The sequence below is a fragment of the Sphaerodactylus townsendi genome, linkage group LG02 (genome assembly GCF_021028975.2).
Source record: "Sphaerodactylus townsendi isolate TG3544 linkage group LG02, MPM_Stown_v2.3, whole genome shotgun sequence".
Classification (NCBI taxonomy): domain Eukaryota; kingdom Metazoa; phylum Chordata; class Lepidosauria; order Squamata; family Sphaerodactylidae; genus Sphaerodactylus; species Sphaerodactylus townsendi.
Window position 1 is genome coordinate 119725624 of NC_059426.1, and position 19281 is coordinate 119744904.

Sequence of the window (19281 nt, forward strand, 5' to 3'; positions counted from 1 at the left end):
TCTTAGTTCGAGGTCGTGTTTTTTTCCATTGCGCATGGATCTCTGGGTTCAAATCAGTGACAGCCATGTTTAGTGAGGGCTCCCTGAAATAATGAGAATGGAAGGCAAGAAAGGTTATTTGTCCGCCATCTTAACATAGGGCGAGAAGGCAAGAGACACTTTCTTTCAGTGCCAAGTGTCCCGGAAGTTGACGGCGGGAAGAGGAAGTGAATGGGAGGAGGAGTTGCCACTTGGCCTTTATGGCAACATCTGCTGGGGTTGGCAGCTGAGGGAGACCGGGCACGGAGGGAGAGACCGGCTCTCTTCACTCCTTGGCATCCCTTATTGGTTGAGATCTCTAGTTCGTTAACAAAGGGCCAATTTACGTTTTCTTTTTTTTCCGTGTCAGAGCGGAAGGCGGCGACGGTCCCCCGCACAGCTGCTTTCCTCCCTCCGCCTTTCCCGGTGGTAGTCGAAGGAGACCTTCCCTTTGGAGCTCCTTGAGTCAGTCCTGAGGAGGGAAGGCGACCAGATCCCGGGTGGCCTCAGGACCTCCTCCTCCTCCGCTCAGGGGCCAGGCTCAGAGAGAGTGGCGGCAGTAAAGAAGAGCCCCTGCGGGAGGGGAGGGTCCCAGGTGCCGTGGCCAACCCTGGGCAACGTGGTAGTTTTGGGGTGAGGGAAGGAGGTCGCATCCTCCAGCTTGCTGCTTTTGGCCCATGAGGTTTGTTCCTCTTGCGGGGGCCGCGCAGGCGATTTCAGTGGTGTAACAGCTGAGCAAGGAATAGAACCGGCCATGGATGACGTTTTGTCTATCAGTCTGCTCTCGCTGGCTATGCTGGTCGGCTGCTACGTAGCTGGGATCATTCCTTTAGCCGTTAATTTCTCTGAGGTAAGGAGCCGTCTGCCTATCTGCTTTGGAAACAAGAGCTGTAGAAAGTTTGTCTCCTTTTGGCGACCGGTGCGGGGCAGTATTGGAGGCTTTTTTTTAGCCCAGTGGTACTTAGTCCATGGCTGGCTGAGAGCCACATTTAGTTGAATCCCAACATGAGGCCTGTATCTCAGAGAGGCCTGTAGCTTACCCATTCTTCTGGGGGTGGCTGTTTCAAGATGGGCAATCACCAGGCAAGAGCCTTGCTTGCTTTTCTGAAATGTGAACTGGGCAACATTGGGCAACAGTGCTCAGAAGAGCCTCAGAAGAACTGTCAAAGAGTCATAGGTGGCTTCTGAGTCACTGAGTATCACTGGCACAGTCTCTCTGAAACTGCTAAGTTAATTTTATTTTTGAAATGTTAATGGGAGTAGTGATGTTTAAACCAGATGCTAAGGTCTACATTTAAGGAGGGCATTTGGAAATTTATTTAAATTATTTGTTGTCTGGCCCTCCAGAGAGTACTCGAGACTGCTTGAGGCACATCTAAAGCAATATGGCTAGGCAATCAACAATTTAAATTAACCAGACATCACCGTAAAGTCATAAAAAACACTGAGTCTAGCATAAGGAAATGAAAAACAGCAAAATAGAAGCAGAAAGACTGTACAAAAGCAGAAATGGAGGAGGAGTTTGGATTTATATCCCCCCTTTCTCTCCTGCAGGAGACTCAAAGGGGTTTACAATCTCCTTGCCCTTCTCTCTCACAACAAACACCCTGTGAGGTAGGTGGGGCTGAGAGAGCTCCGAAAATCTGTGACTAGCCCAAGGTCACCCAGCTGGCATGTGTGGGAGTGTACAGGCTAATCTGAATTCCCCAGATAAGCCTCCACAGCTCAGGTGGCAGTGCTGGGAATCAAACCTGGTTCCTCCAGATTAGATACACGAGCTCTTAACCTCCTACGCCACTGCTGCTCCCTATGAAATGGAAACACGTATAAAAAATGAGTGCAGATAAACAAAACTAAAATGACAAGGGGACCAGAAGATAGACACCCCACACATAAAAATCAACTCAGTTAAAAACATGGACTATTAAATGCCTTTACCTGGCCATCTAAAGGAAAACAATGTAGGTACATTTACACTGCAAAAACATTCCACAGATGTGGTGCTTCTGATTGCTGCACACCTTTGATCTGTGGGTGGTTGCACAGATGACAGGACTTGAAGGAAAACGCTTATGTGCTTATATCCAAATGTGTGTTATATGTGTATATTTCTTTGTATTTAAAGCCTGTGGTTTTTCAGATGGTATCTTATAAAGTAATCATGTTATGCTGGTTGAAATCTGAGCAAGGAAGTTTTGTTACATTTATCAGTTGGGAAAAGAGCATTTGTAATTCTGTTTTATTTTAAAATTGAATCTCCTGTGATTATGTGGCATAATAAAATATTTTCATCATATTTCAAAATCCTTCCAAGTTTTTGGGAACAAAGATGTAAAAATATTCAGAAGTAGACTCTAAGCAGAAAAGATGATGTAAAAATAGACGACTGTACATAAAAATGTTTGCATACTGAAACATAGATTTTCCCATATGTCTGCTCTCTTCACAATGGAACTTTTCTAATGTGATGTCCAAAAGTCAAGCCTACTTTAGAACACATCCAACTAAGTTTTATTGGTAAGAATTGGCATGGTAATTTGAAAGTATGGGCTGCTGGCTAAGGGACAACAATCTAAAGCTGAATGCAGACAAGATGGAAGTAAGGTTGGTTAGGAAGGTTAGTACTGTTGTGTAAATTTTATTATCCACTTAGGTATCTATGGCATTGTTAAGTGACTGGTTAAACAAACTTTTGTTGAAACTGCCTTCTTCAGTTACATCCGGCTTCAAAACAGGACAGAACTAACTTGGCCATCTTGACCGTGCTAGTGAAACATCAAGGCTACACTAGTGCAACTTGAAGATGACTCAGAAATAAAACTTGTTAAATTGAGTGGAACTATTTAGACTAGTTATATTATGAGTATTATAAATCTGAAACCTGGCTTCAGGTTCAATTCAAGATATTAATTTTAATTTTTAAAATGACTTTGTTTGGAGTGTATATTATAATTTAGTTATTTTAGTTGCTTAAATACAGCTGTGGCTGCTGATCAAAAATATTGCTAAATAACTGATCTGAATTAAACCTTTGGAATCAAAATGATTGGGGGAGGTCCCATGTATTTGTTCCAAACTTTCCTGGTAATAATTACTGATTATTTTCTGCAAAATTGGCCAAGAAAGTGTTTAAACTTTATTTTGGATAGTTTGAAACCTCAAGTCCAAGCTAAATCACTATAAAGAAAGATGTCAGACAACGGTGCAGAACTTACAGTATACCACTATCTTAAATATTAAAATGATGAAAAACTTATGGCTCCAAATAGAGCAGCATCAAGTGTTTCCCACTGTTTTAGAAACTATCATATAACAAACAAAATTGTCAAACATTTTAGTTTCTGTTCATTTAGCCATCGGAATTTATTTGAGTATATGGAACAAATGATGGAAGCATACATATTTCTGTCGACTTGATTTCCACACCATAAGCTGTTAATAGGCAAATTGCTAATGCTCATTAGCGATAAAAGCTGATCTTAAAAGGATTTTGAACCTATCTACAAAACTGTTTGAACTTGACCAAATTGCAGCTGTTAGGGGATATGAAATTGTCATGGTTAAAAATCTTGCAGGTACAAGGAATCGTGAAAGAGAATGATTTGTTGCAGCTATAGGTTCCTAAATTGCTAATGGAATTTGACAAGATGTTGCAAACTGCTGACATCATGGATAGAGGAATTATTTTAAAATAAAAACACAGATACCATATAAAAATAGCTTGGAAACTACAAAGAAGGATCGACAGTCAGTTTGTTCAAATGTTTTGATTACTTTTATGTATCAATATATAAGAGAACTTTTTAAAAAATTCTTAGTTTTGGATATTTACTCTAGGTGAGATCAGCCCTGTGGCGCAGAGTGGTAAGTTGCAGTACTGTAGTCCAAGCTCTACACATAACCTGAGTTTGATCCCGATGGAAGTCGATTTCAGATAATCAGCTCAAGGTTGACTCAACCTTCCATCCTTTTGAGGTCGGTAAAATGAGTGCCCAGCTTGTGAGGGTATAGGGTAGATGACTGGAGAAGGCAGTGGCAAACCATGCTGTAAACACAGTCTTCCTAGTAAATGTTGTGATGTCACATAATGTCAGGGGGCTGTATCTATGTGATTGAGATGCATTCCTACCCCATTGTAACTGCTTAACGCTACAAATCAATGCTGCTAAAAGATACATGTAACCAGCCTGCTATATGTTACCACTTCCACCTGGGACGTTATGTCTTTGATCTTTGCTTTATGGCTTCACATGCTTTGTAGATAACTAGGCTTTTCCATGACACCCCGGTCCCATGAGAAAGGGAGTTTCATCCATTATCCTGTGGGGACAGGATATCTGATCAACAATGCAGAGTTCACTTATTAGCTTGAGGTTCAAGACCTAACACATAACCCCATGGGGCAGTAATGACCTTTACTTTTTAAAAATAAGATATATAATGCACAACTGGAATTATATTGGAATGGATGTTTTGACATCCGTACAAACTAATTTCTGGTAATTTCATGTTAACATTAAGAAGATTATAGGGTATGAGCTATGCTTTGTTCCAGTGACTGCTGTTTGAATGTGTACTTGATGGAGATGTAACATACTCTTAGGGAACAGTAATTCAGAATTTAATAGCAGATGCTTGTCTTGTCATCAGTCAGCAATAGAAGAAACCAAGACACCCTCATCTCGGCAGGACTGCATTCAGGAATCAGGCATCCCAGTCCCGATGTGGGGGGATCGGCTGTTGGAACTGGCACAGAGCTCTGCTGGTGCATTTGCCCACCCCATTTGCATAAGTGGCACTTAAGCTGGTGGTGAGGGCAAACAGCTGTACAGTGCCTGATCCAGAAGAGCCTGTGCCCTGCAGAACTGTCCTGGCCCAAACTTGGCTGCTAACCCAGCTGAGGCCAGGCTAGGGGCATTCCTGGGGGTGTGTCAAGAAATTCAGTCACTGCCAGAACTTGGGTCAAGTTGCTTTGGTCAAGTGAAAGGGAACCTTTTTAAAAACAGGCCTGTGAAATTTCTTTCTGTCTCCTTTAACTGGAAAGCCCTGTCCTGATTAGATTCTGTTTTACCTGTTTGATGTGAGAGCCAGCAGGGAGTATTGTTACCATCTCAGTCTCTCAAAACATTAAGGAGATGTTGTGATTATCTGTCCCAGGTTGGGCCAAGTCACTAATTGGCAGATGTATATGTATGACCAGAAGCTTGGCTCTGGAAAGTTCCATTCAAATTTGGATCTAATTGGTTGAATTAGATTCACCTGACCGTGATTGATGAATCCTTTTAAAAAAACTTAGTATAGGGCTAGAGTTGTTGTTCTGTTCTGAACCTACCTGAAATGCTGTAAGTTTTCTTTGACTTGTGCTTGCTGGAACAAACTAAGGCCAACGCTAAATGGATTTCAAGGACTGTGCTCATATTTGCATATTTGTGAGTTCTTTATTATGTTTCAACTAATCTTCTGCTGTTTATGCAGATGTTATTATTCATGCTGAAGGACTTTTCATGCTGACCTTTTTATTTTCTTTTTAACATAAAAATTAAAAAAATTATTTGGTCTGCTGTGTGTCCACTTACTCTAAAGAACCCATGTGAGCCAGGTGGTAAAAACCTGGACTCCTTTTTTGACAGTGGAGCCAACTTTAGTTGGCTTCTGCTGGGCTTTGGAGCCCGGAATACCCCGGCGTAGACCTTGAACTTACTTCACCCAAAAGAGTCCAAGCTTATGCCACCCAAAAGGGTGACGTAAGTCTATTTTGCCCTATGGAGGACTTTCAGGAGGCCAAAGAGTTTCTGCTGTTTGCTGCCTTCCGTTGCAGGTGGCCCAGGAGTCCTCAAGACTGAGCTGTTGGAGTCCTACAATTATTAATTTAGATTTGAAGATCTTGCCTTCAAGCTTGTTTATGTTTGCTAGAAAGATCTGAGAGCAAGGCATTGTTTCTGATGTCAAGTAGCTAGGTTCAGGTGAGCAAACTGCTGATGAGGTATGTCAGGACAATGGGAAGGAGTGTTCCTGGCCTGAAAGTGCATTGTGAGCTGACTAAATCCCCTGAACACCCCTGCCTACACTGGTGGGAGATTTGTAGCAGCCATCTGCTTCAAGGCCCAACTTTGGGGTTTGGGCACTGCCAGTGGCTGGCTGCCAAGGTAGGTCCTTCAGTGCCAGCATCCATGCCAATTTGTATGTTGCTGGTGCAACCTTTTTGCCACTTTCAATTTGGTTTCAGCCCCCCCCCCCCATTCAGATTGACAGGTAATCTTGGAGAACAGGCAGAATTAAAATGTTGGAAAAATAATGTTCCAATTTCTTTTATTTCTATACATGTAAATTAATGTCTGATGTTGCTATAAATGATTATAGTTTGACTAACTGCATGTAATATACATAATCACTTTTCAAACTGAATATTAATGTTGTAAAAGTACCTAGTGTTGTGTGGTCATTCAGAACATGCCTCTCGTTGGACAAAGGTCACTCAATGAAATACTATTCTGGACCTTATTTTGTCAAGTATTTTCCTGAATGACTTTTTGTCCAGTATTTTAAGAGCCAGCATAGTGTAGGGATTCACGTGTCGGGCTAGGACATGAGAAACCAGGTTCAAATCCCCACTTGCACCATGGAAGCTTTACTGAGTGAACCTGGGGTAGTCACATGCTCTCAGTCCTGCTTCTTGGCTAGTATCTGGATTGGAGACCTCAAAGAAATACTAGGAAACAGGCAATAGCAAACCACCTCTCAACTTCTCTTGCCTTGAAAACCCTCTGGGACTGCCATGAGTTGGCTGTGGCTTGTCATAAAAAAACTACTGGATCCTTTTTATTTAGGTTGGTGGGTTGAGGGTTCTCCTGTCAAGTGCAGCATTGTCGTCTTCCAGATATGTTCATCCTAAAATTGGTGGTTGTACTAAAAAAACTTCAATTATGTTGTGTTTACTTGCAGGAAAGATTAAAGCTGGTCACAGTCCTTGGTGCCGGCCTTCTCTGTGGAACTGCCTTGGCTGTCATTGTGCCTGAAGGAGTACATGCACTTTATGAAGATATTTTGGAGGGTGAGAGAATAACAGTGATTGTTGTGCTGAGAAGTGTTCGGAATAATTAAAGTTGACCTTTTGCTGAAGCACCAGCCTTTAGCTACCACAAGAATTCTTTTAAACTTAAGCTTTTTATAGTCATGTCATATTTCTGTTTATAGATCACAAATTATTTTGAATTTCAGTGTTTGTAGGATAACTTTATATTTTCTCTTTTTACTCTAAGTACTTTAAAGATCACAACCAGAATCCAAAGAACCGTAAAAGAGTTCTGTGAAATAATGGAACTTTAGATCCATTATATTTGAACAGCAAAACTCTGTATTGCATAGCAGAATTTTTTGAAACAGGGGTTTCAGAAACAGTGCCATCTTAAACCACACTGTTTGACTGGTTGTGGTGGGTTTTCTGGGCTGTGTGGCCGTGATCTGGTAGATCTTGTTCCTAACATTTCACCTGCATCTGTGGCTGGCATCTTCAGAGGTGTATCACAGAAGGAAGTCTGTTACATACTATGTCCAGTGACAGACTTCTTTCTGTGATATACCTTTGAAGATGACAGCCACAGATGCAGGCAAAATGTTAGGAACAAGATCTACCAGACCACGGCCACACAGCCCAGAAAACCCACCACAACCATGTTGAATCTGGCCATGAAAGCCTTCAACAATATACACTGTTTGACTTCAGTAGATTGAGAGTGTAATTCTGTGTAGGCTTGCGCTGTTGCTTTGCTGTGTTATAATTGAAGTTTGTGTGGTTCTAATAGTTGATTTGGTGATGAAGATTTGTTTCTGGAAAGTAAATGTAATGAAAAACGGTTTTGCACGACTAAAAGATTTTAAAAGCTAAAGACGAACAGTTTTCTTACTTTCTACTTAACTGCAGTGATGTTGGCAACTAATACAAGAGTCAATTTCATTGCCATGTTAAATTGGCATGCTTAAATGTCTTTGTTTAAATTAGCTCAGTATAGATTTCAAATTTTGCTGGTGTATATCTTTATAAAATCTGAAAGTGCCTCTGAAGTCAGTAGGCTGCCAGAATTGTTCTGTATCGCAATTGCTGAGGCCTCCGTAGTTGTAATTCCAAATTGTCCTGTGTCCTTTAGCAAAGCACCATCCCGTCAGTGAGACTCAAAAGGTGGCTGAATCTGAGAAAGCAGCGGAAATACCCATGGTCCATGACCATGACGTCGACCATTCACGATTACATGCTTACATTGGAGTTTCCCTCGTCCTTGGCTTTGTCTTCATGCTTCTGGTGGATCAGATTGGCAACTCTCATGTACACACAGCAGATGGTAAATCAAGCTTTCTTGACAGGCAGGCAGATTGAGTGATGAGTTTTGAAATAATCAAATAGTTGACTGCGCATTCTGGTGTTCTCTGTTTAAAGAAAGAGTAAGCAATTTGGTCCGTAGTGCCAAAATGAAAATGGTTTCTTATTGCAGGGTGTGGGGGTCAACCATTAATATGCATCATGAATACCAAGATTCATGAGTGTTCTTTAGTGACCCTGAAAAGAAATGTTGATGGGGAGGGAGGTAGTGTTCTGCAGGAAAATTCAGGCAATCATTTGTGAATTGGTATGTTAAGGCTGTTCAGTGAGATGTTTGTGCATCTTGCAAGTGAGAAATCAGTTGAAGTGGCACACTGAATGGAGGTTATACAAGAATCTTCATAAGTGTTTCAGTAAGTTGATAAGGATTTTATAAATCTTGTATGCTAAAAACAATGTTTATAGGTAAGGTGTGTGTTGTACCACAAATAAAATATTCTAGCTGAACAAGTTCATGCTAAAGCAGTGTAGCATACCAATTTTTTTAAAGATACTCTTTACAGTTTAGTGATCTATGAAAATGATATAATTGGAATTAGCTAAAATTCACCATATTATAAAGTAGGAAGGGGAGAAAGCAGTTAGAAAACTAATGTCCTTTGAAAAGAGACAGCTTTACATGTGGAATGTACTACATCTCACTCCAGAATTCTAATGTGCTGATGGTGAAGGGAAGGTCTGACCCAGGACTTAATCTGTTATCGATTTTGGACAGGCTTGTAGTTCTGTGAAGGAGCAGGTCCATATCTCAGGGGTGCTCTTGGTCCTGGGTCTGCCCTTGCATAATCAGGTGGCAATAGCCAGGAGTGCCTTTTACAAGCTGTGACAGGTTAGCGAGCTGCAGCCTTTCCTGGGCAAAAAGACCTGTCCATTGTGATGCATATCTTGGTCACATTTAGATCAGCTTACACTTATACGCTCCACATGGAACTGCACTTTGGAAACGTCAACTGGTGCAGAATCTTAGCCCATCTGTTCTGTTTCCCAGATTATTTCTAGACAGAATTCAAGGTTCTGGCGCTGACTTCTGTAGTCCTTTACTGCTAGGGGCCAGTAGAGACCACCTACTCCCTCATGAGCCTACCAACTGCTACGTTCCTCTATTTCAGCCTTGCTTCAGGTGCCCCCCCCCCTTCTGAGATTTGGGAGGTGGTAACTCAAGAGAGGTGGTCTTGGTCATGGCACCAGAACTGTAGAATTCTCTCTCCAGAGAGATTTACCTGCCACCTTTTGTTGCCATCTTCTGCCAGCATGTGAAAACTGTTTCGTTTTGTCTGCATTTTCTCAGTGATCTCTCAGTTTTTCTATGTGTATTAGTTTTAATTGTTTTAATAGTTTCTATTTATTATGTATGTTTTTAATGTGTTAGCTGCCCTGGTGGTCGTGATGAAGGCAGGGTGTAAGCTTTGTAAATAAGAGAAAAGATTCAGAAAGGCAAAGTCATTTCTGAACTGTTCACAAGGTATAAGTTGAAGACACAGTGATGGCGCCTAATCTGTGTAAGCAGGATGTCCCTGTTCTGTCCCCGGCATCTCCAGGTAAAGGATCTCAGGCAGTTGGTTTTTTTTTTTTTATCTAAAGCACTTTTAAATTGCCTTTCTGCACAGCTTAGGGTTCCCAAGGCAGTGAACAATAAAACCTTAAAAATAAATTAAAAGCACTTTTCCCCTATAAAGTCACAGCTGACTTTTGGTGACCCCGTAAGGTTTTCAAGGCAGGAGGTATTCAGGGGAAGTATGCCATTGCCTGCCTCTTCATCCCAACTCTGGACTTCCCTTGGTGGTTTGCCATCCAAATGCAAACCAGCGCTGTCCCTGCTTAGCCTCCAGGGTCTGATAAGCCTAGGCCAGTGGTGGCAAACCTATGGCACTCCAGATGTTCATGGACTACAATTCCCACCAGCCCCTGCCAGCATGGCCATGCTGGCAGGGGCTGATGGGAATTGTAGTCTATGAACATCTGGAGTGCCATAGGTTCGCCACCATGGGCATAGGCAATTCAGATTATTGCAAAATATGTAAATAGATATTAATATAAAATAATTAAAACAGATACACAAATGGAATGAAAGATCAATGAGAAGCAGTGGGGAAACACCACGGAAAACAGTCTTCACCTGCTGGTGGGAAACAGTAGTAGAAGGGGACCATTGAGAGATGGAATTCCATATATTTGGTGCCATGTTGAAAAAGGGTCCTCCTGAGCTACTAGCAAGCGGCTGCCTGTCAAAATAGACAATATTAGATGAACCAGTGAAATAAGACAACTTCATTTATTTGAGTTATAACTTATTTTTATTTTTAACAGTTATTTCTCTTCTAGAATATTTTCCATATTTGTTTGTATCTTAATTGGTTAAGTTTTCTTAATTATTTCAGATCCAGAAGCAGCAAGATCAAACAATTCCAAAATCACGACTACACTGGGATTAGTTGTTCACGCTGCAGGTAAGTTATGTTTTTTTCCTCCTGTCCTTGGATTACATTAAACTTGTCTTAAATGATGTGTCATGGTGCTGGCAGTTAGTACTCATGGGTTGAAGGTCTTTTAAATTATTTTTACTGTATTTTTTGCACAGGTGAGATAACTTCAGGGTTATAGATAGAAGAGACCACAAGGGCCATCCAGTCCAACCCCCTTCCATGTAGGAACACCCAATCAAAGCACTCCCGACAGATGGCCATCCAGCCTCGATTTAAAAAAACTTCAAAGGAGACTCTCCCACTTTCCAAGGCAGCAAATTCCACTGTCGAACAGCTCTTACTGTCAGAAGTTCGTCCTAAGATTTAGATGGAATCACTTTTCCTGCATCTTGAATTCATTGCTCCTTGTCCTAGTCTCTGGAGCAGTAGAAAACAAGCTTACTCCATCTTCAGCATGACATTCCTTCAAATATTTAAACATGGCTATCGTATCACCCTTAAACCTTCCATTTTCCAGACTAAACATACCCAGCTCCCTAAGTCTCTCCTTGTAGGTCATGGATTCCAGATCTTTTTTGGTCACCCTCCTCTGGACCTGTACCAGCTTTTCAATATCATTCTTGAATTGCAACGCCCAGAACTGGGTACAATATTTCATGTGTGGTCTGACCAGTGCAGAATAGAGTGGTACTGTTAAGTCCCTAGATTTAGACACTATATGCCTACTGATGGAACCCAGAATTGGCTTTCTCAGCTGCCACATCACACTGTTGACTCATGTGCAACTTTCTTCCAAGACTCCTAGATCTCTTTCAAGCCATTTGTTGCCCACCCTATATCTGTGAATTTCATTTTTTCTTCCTGTTGAAATTCATTTTGCTTGTTTTGGCCTAACTCCCTAATCTGTCGAGCCCATTTTGAATTCTGACCCTGTACTCTGAGGTATTAGCTACCCTTCCTAATTTGGTGTCATCTGCAAATTTGATTAGCATGCACTTTATTCCATCGTCCAAGTCATTTATAAAAATATTAAATAGCATTGGACTCAGGATAGAACCCTGTGATACCGCACTAGTCACTTCTCTCCAGATGGAAGAAGAGCCATTGGTGAGCACCCTTTGGGTTCGGTTGGTCAACCAATTACAAATCCACCTGACGGTAGCATTGACTAGCCCTCATTTTACTAGCTATTTTGCAAGAATATCATGGGGGTGTTTCTGGGATTGTAAAAGAGTACTTATGGTGCCTGAGGATGCCTTGTTGGTTAGATGGGAAGTTCTGCACAAACAGTTATGTCTGTGTCAATATTAGGTGTACCATGGAGGAGCTTTCTCTGATTTGAATGAACAGGAAGGCTCTTACCGTTAGGGAAGCTGATAGTGAGGATCCTGATTGTTCTTCATCAGACACCCTTAGAAGGATTACAGTGTAATCCTATGTGGCTTGAGCCCATGGAAATAATCAGAGTTGCATAATTAGGTTTGCAAACCCTCCCCCCCCCCTTTTCAGGAGGCAAAGGGAGGCTTTATTGTGGCAGTATCTGAAATGGTAGGCAAAATTGAAGGCAGCAGGAAAAGAGGAATGGCCAACATGAGATGGAGTGACTCCATAAAGGAAGTCACTGCCCTATGTTTGCAAGACCTGAGTAAGACTATTACCAATAGGATATTTTGGAGGACATTGATTCATAGGATTTCCATGAGTTGGAAGCAACTTGACAGACTTAATGCATACACACGTGAAATCTGCAACCTAATATGGGAAATCTAACAGCTGAAAAAAAAACACCTAGGGACAAATCTGATAAGCTTAAGGACAATGGTTCTCTTGTGGACAAAAGGAACATGCATGATTGTTTTGTGTATTGATGCATAAATTGATTGGTTCGTAATTCAGTTGAAGCTGCTGCCTGTTCTCAAAATGATCTTAGATTTATTTGTGACTTTGAGCAAGATAAAGCAAATTTAGGTATGATAATCATTTATGGTGGGTGCACTATAAGACTTGATGCATATATAACTTAATTCTGGAAAACCCTTGATAGTTAATGGTTAGATAACTCTTGTATTTGTCAATCCCCCCCCCCGCCCGCCTGCTTCTCCCTGTTAAGCGGATGGTGTTGCCTTAGGTGCAGCTGCCTCAACATCTCAGACTAGTGTCCAGCTAATCGTGTTTGTTGCCATTATGTTGCATAAGGTAAGTCCTGTATGTGAGTCATTATTTGCTTTGAACACATGAATGGTATTTATTGTTGGAGTAATTTGTTTAACGGGTTATCACAGGTATAAATTAAGATTCAACATTATCTGAGGAAGAGTTTTGAACAATTTTTCCTCATTTCTATTTGTATTCAGAGTACAATGCCCAATAATAAACTATACCCTTTTCAGCAAAAAGAACAAAGTAGAATTGTAACTTCATCCGCCACGTGCTGGACAGTCTTTGTTTTAGAGTGCTTCGCTTCAGTCCCATAGAGTAGTTTCCCATAGAGCAGTGGTACTCACTGTGGGGTTCATGGAAAGCCTCATTTACAATTTCCATCAGTCAGAAGAGCTGCATTTATTTCCATTCTTGGCATGAGGCCTCCACCCCAGGAAGGTTAACAGCTTGCCTGTTCCATCAGCTGCAGCTGTTTCAGGGTGATGGAAGCCACCTGCCAAACTCAATCCCGCCACTTACCCACTTTCCTGGGACATGGGACAGGTGCCAATTTGAGGGATGGTGCTCAAAAGAGCCACCAGTGGCATGCCAAAGAGCTACATGCATCTTCTTAGCCACGGAGTGAGTATCACTGCCATAGAAATTGAACAGTGATGAGAAAACATCCTGGCTAACACTGACTTCTGTGCTAAACCTACATTTTAAATCAAAAGGCAGGACTTCTAGTGAAATCTTACAAAAGTAGTAGCAGAAGATGCCATTTTGCTTTGTAAAGTGCTCAGTGTGACATTATCAAAGAGAGAAAAACATTTCTGCTATAGTAGAAGGTTCTAAGAATACTCTGAACATTTTAAACAAATGAATGAATGTGATTGTTAGATTGTAGTTTGCCTATGTTTACAGTGTAGTGTAGTTAGTATGGTTTTGTGGCAGTTCAGCAAATACTTGGACTTAGTACTAACAGAAGCTATAGTAGGTGAACTGGTAATAGGTAGATGCTACAGTGTTGGCACATCTCATGAGCAAAACCAGCAGAGATACAAAGAAAACTGTATAGGCTGGAATAACAAGTTAGTGACTCTATAGAACCTGGATTTATGATGGCTGTATGTTCCATTTTGCATGGGCAGGAATGGATTGGATTCTATGAACTGCAGGTACAAAGTGCTTGGAAAAAACAAATCTCTTCCTTCCTTGCTCTCCCTTCCATAGTTGGCTATGGCTGATGCTGGGATGGAATAAAGGGTTGAGGGAGCCTTGCAGACAAAGTGCTGCCAGGGACTGTGGTAAAGAACACTAGCCTGCCTCCTTCTTGAATGAGTAGAAAATGTACTCTGCTGCATTTCTTACATCAGCAGCTGACAGAGCTTCATTTGGTCTTATTCCCCCTTCTTCCTGCATTCTCCCCCATCACAGCTTGCCCTCTGGAGTTCTTAGGGGGCTGTTGGGGAAGGCAGAGACAGATTTGCTACCATGAGTGCCTCTCGATTGCAGCTCATAGGATCCAGCCTGCTGATGACAAGTTGTTCAGTATTCATACATGTTTTTAAATTGCCAAGGTCTTGATGTTAATTATTTTTCTTCGGTAGGCTCCAGCCGCCTTTGGCCTAGTCTCTTTTCTTATGCATGCTGGTCTGGAACGGAATCGAATCAGAAAGCACTTGCTGGTCTTTGCACTAGCAGCACCTGTTCTCTCAATGGTGACTTATTTGGGGCTAAGCAAGGTAAATGTGTTGGAGAGATTGAACTGTCTAAAATGATTAACAGCTGGGAAGTGTGGCAGATGTGTACGAGTGTTCAGCAAGAACTTACTTTCATCACTTCTACTTACCAGCTGGTTGGCTATATATATTGGGGAATATATATTGTAGCTAATTAGGTACTGCTCAATCATGTACCGCTCCTGAATTGCCAAAAATTGTGCTATGAGTGACTTAATAGGTTACCGAATTTTACATAAGTTGTGTCTTTAGCAAGCATAACAGTTGTTCCTTTTGTTAATGTTGCTGGAATGGGAATAAATTATTCAACTATTTTATCATGGCCAATTCCAGAGGGGCAGGAGGGGTGTTGTAAAATGGAACAGTCTGTTTCAAGGCTTGCCGATATATTGCAGCATAAGCTTACATGAGGCAGAGCCCTTACTGACTGCAGTTTTTAAGCTAAGTGCTGTGGACTTTTTGAGCCACAGCACTTAGCTTACCAAATAGTCATTGCAACAAACTATTATATTTTTGCAGCAACAGGTGTATGTGCAGTAAAATCTTGAAAGGGCAATAAAGGAGATTAGCTTTGTTTTTCTGTGGCAGAAATCTTTTCAGGAAGTAACATTTTTTTCTTAATCAGAATGAATAATAGCCATTGTTGAAGGGACCAGCTTTGCTTATTGACTCCTCCTTTCTCCTTGCCTTCTTGTTTTGCAGAGCAGTAAACAAGCTCTTTCAGACGTCAATGCCACTGGAGTTGCCATGCTTTTTTCTGCAGGGACTTTCCTATATGTTGCTACAGTTCATGTCCTCCCAGAGGTGGGCGGCATGGGACATAGCCACAAAGCTGAAGCTGCTGGAGGAAAAGGACTCAGCCGCCTGGAGGTGGCAGCTCTGGTCCTGGGCTGCTTGTTGCCTCTGATTTTGTCCATTGGACACCAGCATTAAGGACCTGAAGTCTAGCAACCAATTCCTCAGTCTGACGTGAGCAGCACGTGTTGGCTGCCCTTTTATCATTGTCTCTCTTACCTTGTTAACCGCCCCATCTGTTTAAGGAGTCAGAGAGAAGCATGACTGCAGAAGGAAGGATCCTAGGGGAGCTTTTAGTCTAGCAGATTGTACTTTGGACAGCTGGATATTAATTCTGCTTAACTTTTCTGAAGATACTTTAATTATGACTTCCTGCCCTATTCTCAGGGAAGCTGAAATTTAGATTTTATGGCAGATGATTTGGGAAGAACTTTGTGGATCACAATGAAATCATAATCACCAAAGTATTCTGAGTCTCAGCGTTCACAGCTGACCTGTTGACACTGGATGCTGCCTTCAGATACATGGACTCTTTTTCACCTTCTCAAAATTGTACATGTTATAGTGATAGCACAGGCTATCTTGGGAAGATAGGTCTAATGCAAGTCTTGGATAACAAGCTGTGAAGAAACATTTGGACAAAGCCTGGGAACAATTGAGGAAGCACAGTCTTGCTAGTTACACATCTGAATGGGAATCTTGTATTGCATTACCAGGAGGTAACCTTGTTGTGCCCCTTGAGTGTAATGATCCATATGGTAGAATGAGCCAGCAGCGTTGGGCTGAGAGCTAGGTTATTCTGAACTCTGACAAGTGTGTGTTTATTGAAGTGGATATGGCATCAATTTATTTGGAAAAGGTTATTCTACTGAAATAGAATGTTAAGTACTGGTCAGCTGTAGCACAAAGTGTTTTTGCAGAGGTAGGTGCTGTGGGCATAGTCCTTAGGGCTAACCACGATTAGACGCAAGATAAGCATTCTGAACTGCTATGAAGCTCTTTGAATTGGGTCCCGCTCTGTGTCTCAGTTTTGGAATCATAAACTCAGTGTGGACTGAGAGCAGTTCTGGAATGCAGTATCAGCCTTTGCATGTGTGTTACTTTTGACTTAATACATTTTGTTTTCTTTTGGAAGAAACAAGCCATGGGCAGAAACCTAGAACATCCAAAGGTCTTCAGTACAAAGTTTTTACAACAAATCAGAAAGACATCTTTACTGTCATTGCCAAATATTTGTCTGCTTATTTCAATTTTTTAAAAAGTAAAAGTATAGAATAACTAGTTGGTCCTTGGGGCTAGTTATTTCTCTATGCCAGACTTGTCTGTGCACCACCCCCCTGCCTACTGACCATAACTCAAACTTTCTTCCATTCCTTGTTCACAACCCCTACTACCTGGTAGCTTCTGCTAGATGCTTTGATATTGGCCCAGTCACAGCAGCCGAGATCAGAACACGGGTGAAGATGTTGGCTTTGGGGGTTTTGTTAGCATTAGAAATTGAAGCTTATAACAAGCACAGAATAATCAATAGGTTTAGGGTTACTTCCAGCATCAAGCAGTTTTGCCAGCGGAAGGAGTGTTTTTCCTTGATTTTTGCCTTTCATGCTGTTCCTGACCAGGAACAGGAAGCTTAGTAGTTTGCAGTGGGAGGCTGGAAGCTCTGCTGGCGGTATGTTATATCCAACCTCTAATCTTTTCTAGAAGGTTGATCTGTTGCACATCTGGTCTGAAACAGTCCTCTACAGGGACTGAGATGGGGGAAATTAGGAGTTGTCAGATGCCTGGGAGATGAAAGCACAGAATTGGTGGTGCATTGCAGAAGGAAACCAATCAGTGTCAAATTGGCGCAGAAAATGTGGTTGTGGTAATTGTTAATGAGCTGAAATAGTTAACAATATGCTTTATTTATGTAATTCAACCTTGACGGTAAGATGGGCACAAGTATGATGAAAGACCTGGTTTTGCTGCAGAACTGAATTTGGCAGCAGTGGACAAGACAAATCCTTGTTAAGAGTCTGAATTAAGGCATGTTTAAATTTTGCTACGGTATCAGAAATATTGTTGGACTCCCAAGCCTTTCACATCTGGCTGCAGCATGAAGCTGCCTGTGTGGTGTCATTTCATGTTTACAAAAACAGTCTCTAAGTGTAGCTTTCTTGCTCACAGAGCTTGGGCTTAGTGTCATTAGCAGGAAGCCTAGATTAGACTTCTATCCTTGATTGATGAAGAAAAGGGACAGTGTTTGGAATCATTAACACTCTTTGAATTTTACATCAAGTGAGACTAAGCAAGACTTGGGCAGTATAGCAAAGAATTGTATAACTGAAACATTTCCAAATGTGCGCTTGTAAAACAGATCATTGATCATATGCCACGTGGGTGTTGGAAAGAGTAACATTAAATAATTCCCTCTTGACTTTTTCCTCTTCAGCATCACTTATTTGATTTGTCCCTCTGTGATGATGTGGGTGCCTTGGTACTTCATCTGTCCAGAATTGCTAATTATCACAATAAAAGTTTTGAAGGACATGGCTTTAGCAGGCTACAAGGTGTCTTGACTCTTGTAGCCATGAGAATCCTCACTTCAATGACTCTCCTAGCTTAAAATAAACTCTCATGTTTTATGTTTCCTTACCTAATAATCAGTCAGATTCAATATAGTAAAGTTCCTCTCCCCAGAAGTTTTATTGATGACATTCTGAAATCAGCAATATACTTCTGGGAGCCTCAGAAAGAGTGTGAATATTTATAATAATAACTTTCAAGTCTAGCCTCCTGTGCTTCCACTACTCACATCAGTTGACTGAGTCGTGGAAATCAGCTGTGTCAGTGTGCAACATTATGTTCAATCATAACTAAGAATAGTAAAAGGGAATGGTCTCTTGCCTAACAGAGACTTTTAAACAAACCTTGTTTATACCATCTTCGAGGATGGCAGTCAAACCAAGGGAGCAAGGAGACTTGGGATTTTCTGAAGGTGATAATGTGAAACAGCAGGAAACCACTCTTGTAAAATTATCCAGAGAGTTTTCCACAGCCTGTCTCAGAGGTGGCAGTATAGGAATGGGAAAACTTGAACTAGTATGTTTGTACTGCTGTTTTGTGCTGTTTATTGATGAAACACAAGAGGGTTTTTTGGGGGTGGGGGAGCTCATCAGTGACATTCAGAAGCAGAATATCTGTTTCAAAAAATCAGTTTTTCTGTGTTTCGACCATGTCTCTGAGGCAGCTGTGACTTTGTGGATCCAGTACTCCCTGGTCATAGCTGTATATTTGACTGTGTACTAAAGTGTAATTTTGATGTCTTTTCCAAATCATTTGTACACATGAAACCATTCCATGGATGACTGCCTTATTTTTTTGATTTTTTTCACTTTAATTGTGAATGGTTTAAAAATGTTGTTTTTATTATATTAAACTTTTTATTAGCTGCAATGTTGGAAGAAGTTGGTCTAATTCCTCATAAATAGTTTTGAAGTGATTCAGTGTTGCTGCCGCTTGAGATACACATATGAGCCTCTTCTGTAGTTGGTTTTGAATTTACACACACCTTTCCACTTTTTAAACCATAGATCTTATAAAATTGTGTGCAGAACCATATGAAAAGCATAGCATATTTAGTACACTCCCCTATGTAACCTCCAAAGAATCCCAGAATCTATGTGCTGCTTGCATGATCCTCTGGGTTGGGTGGACTGAGTACACTGTGAGAGAATGAAGCACCTAGCCAAGGTAGTTACATCTCTGTGCCAAGAAACTAAACCATCACTTCAGTCTTGGTAATGTCTGA

General features: G+C 41.3%; 1 protein-coding gene across 1 annotated transcript; it reads left to right on the top strand.

The window, feature by feature from the left end:
* The first annotated feature begins 57 nt into the window (after nucleotides 1-57).
* Nucleotides 58-18926, top strand: SLC39A9 (solute carrier family 39 member 9). The gene is made up of 7 exons (XM_048484215.1): nucleotides 58-868; nucleotides 6961-7069; nucleotides 8163-8354; nucleotides 10771-10839; nucleotides 12926-13011; nucleotides 14565-14699; nucleotides 15399-18926. Exons 1-7 carry the CDS (start codon nucleotides 773-775, stop codon nucleotides 15627-15629), a joined length of 918 nt encoding a protein of 305 aa, XP_048340172.1. The 5' UTR covers nucleotides 58-772; the 3' UTR covers nucleotides 15630-18926.
* Nucleotides 18927-19281: the final 355 nt, after the last annotated feature.

Coding starts and splice junctions, on each gene's coding strand:
- SLC39A9 (XM_048484215.1), top strand. CDS start 773: ATGGATGACGTTTTGTCTATCAGTCTGCTCTCGCTGGCTATGCTGGTC. Junction 869..6,960: donor TAGCCGTTAATTTCTCTGAG/GTAAGGAGCCGT, acceptor GTTTACTTGCAG/GAAAGATTAAAGCTGGTCAC. Junction 7,070..8,162: donor TTATGAAGATATTTTGGAGG/GTGAGAGAATAA, acceptor TGTGTCCTTTAG/CAAAGCACCATCCCGTCAGT.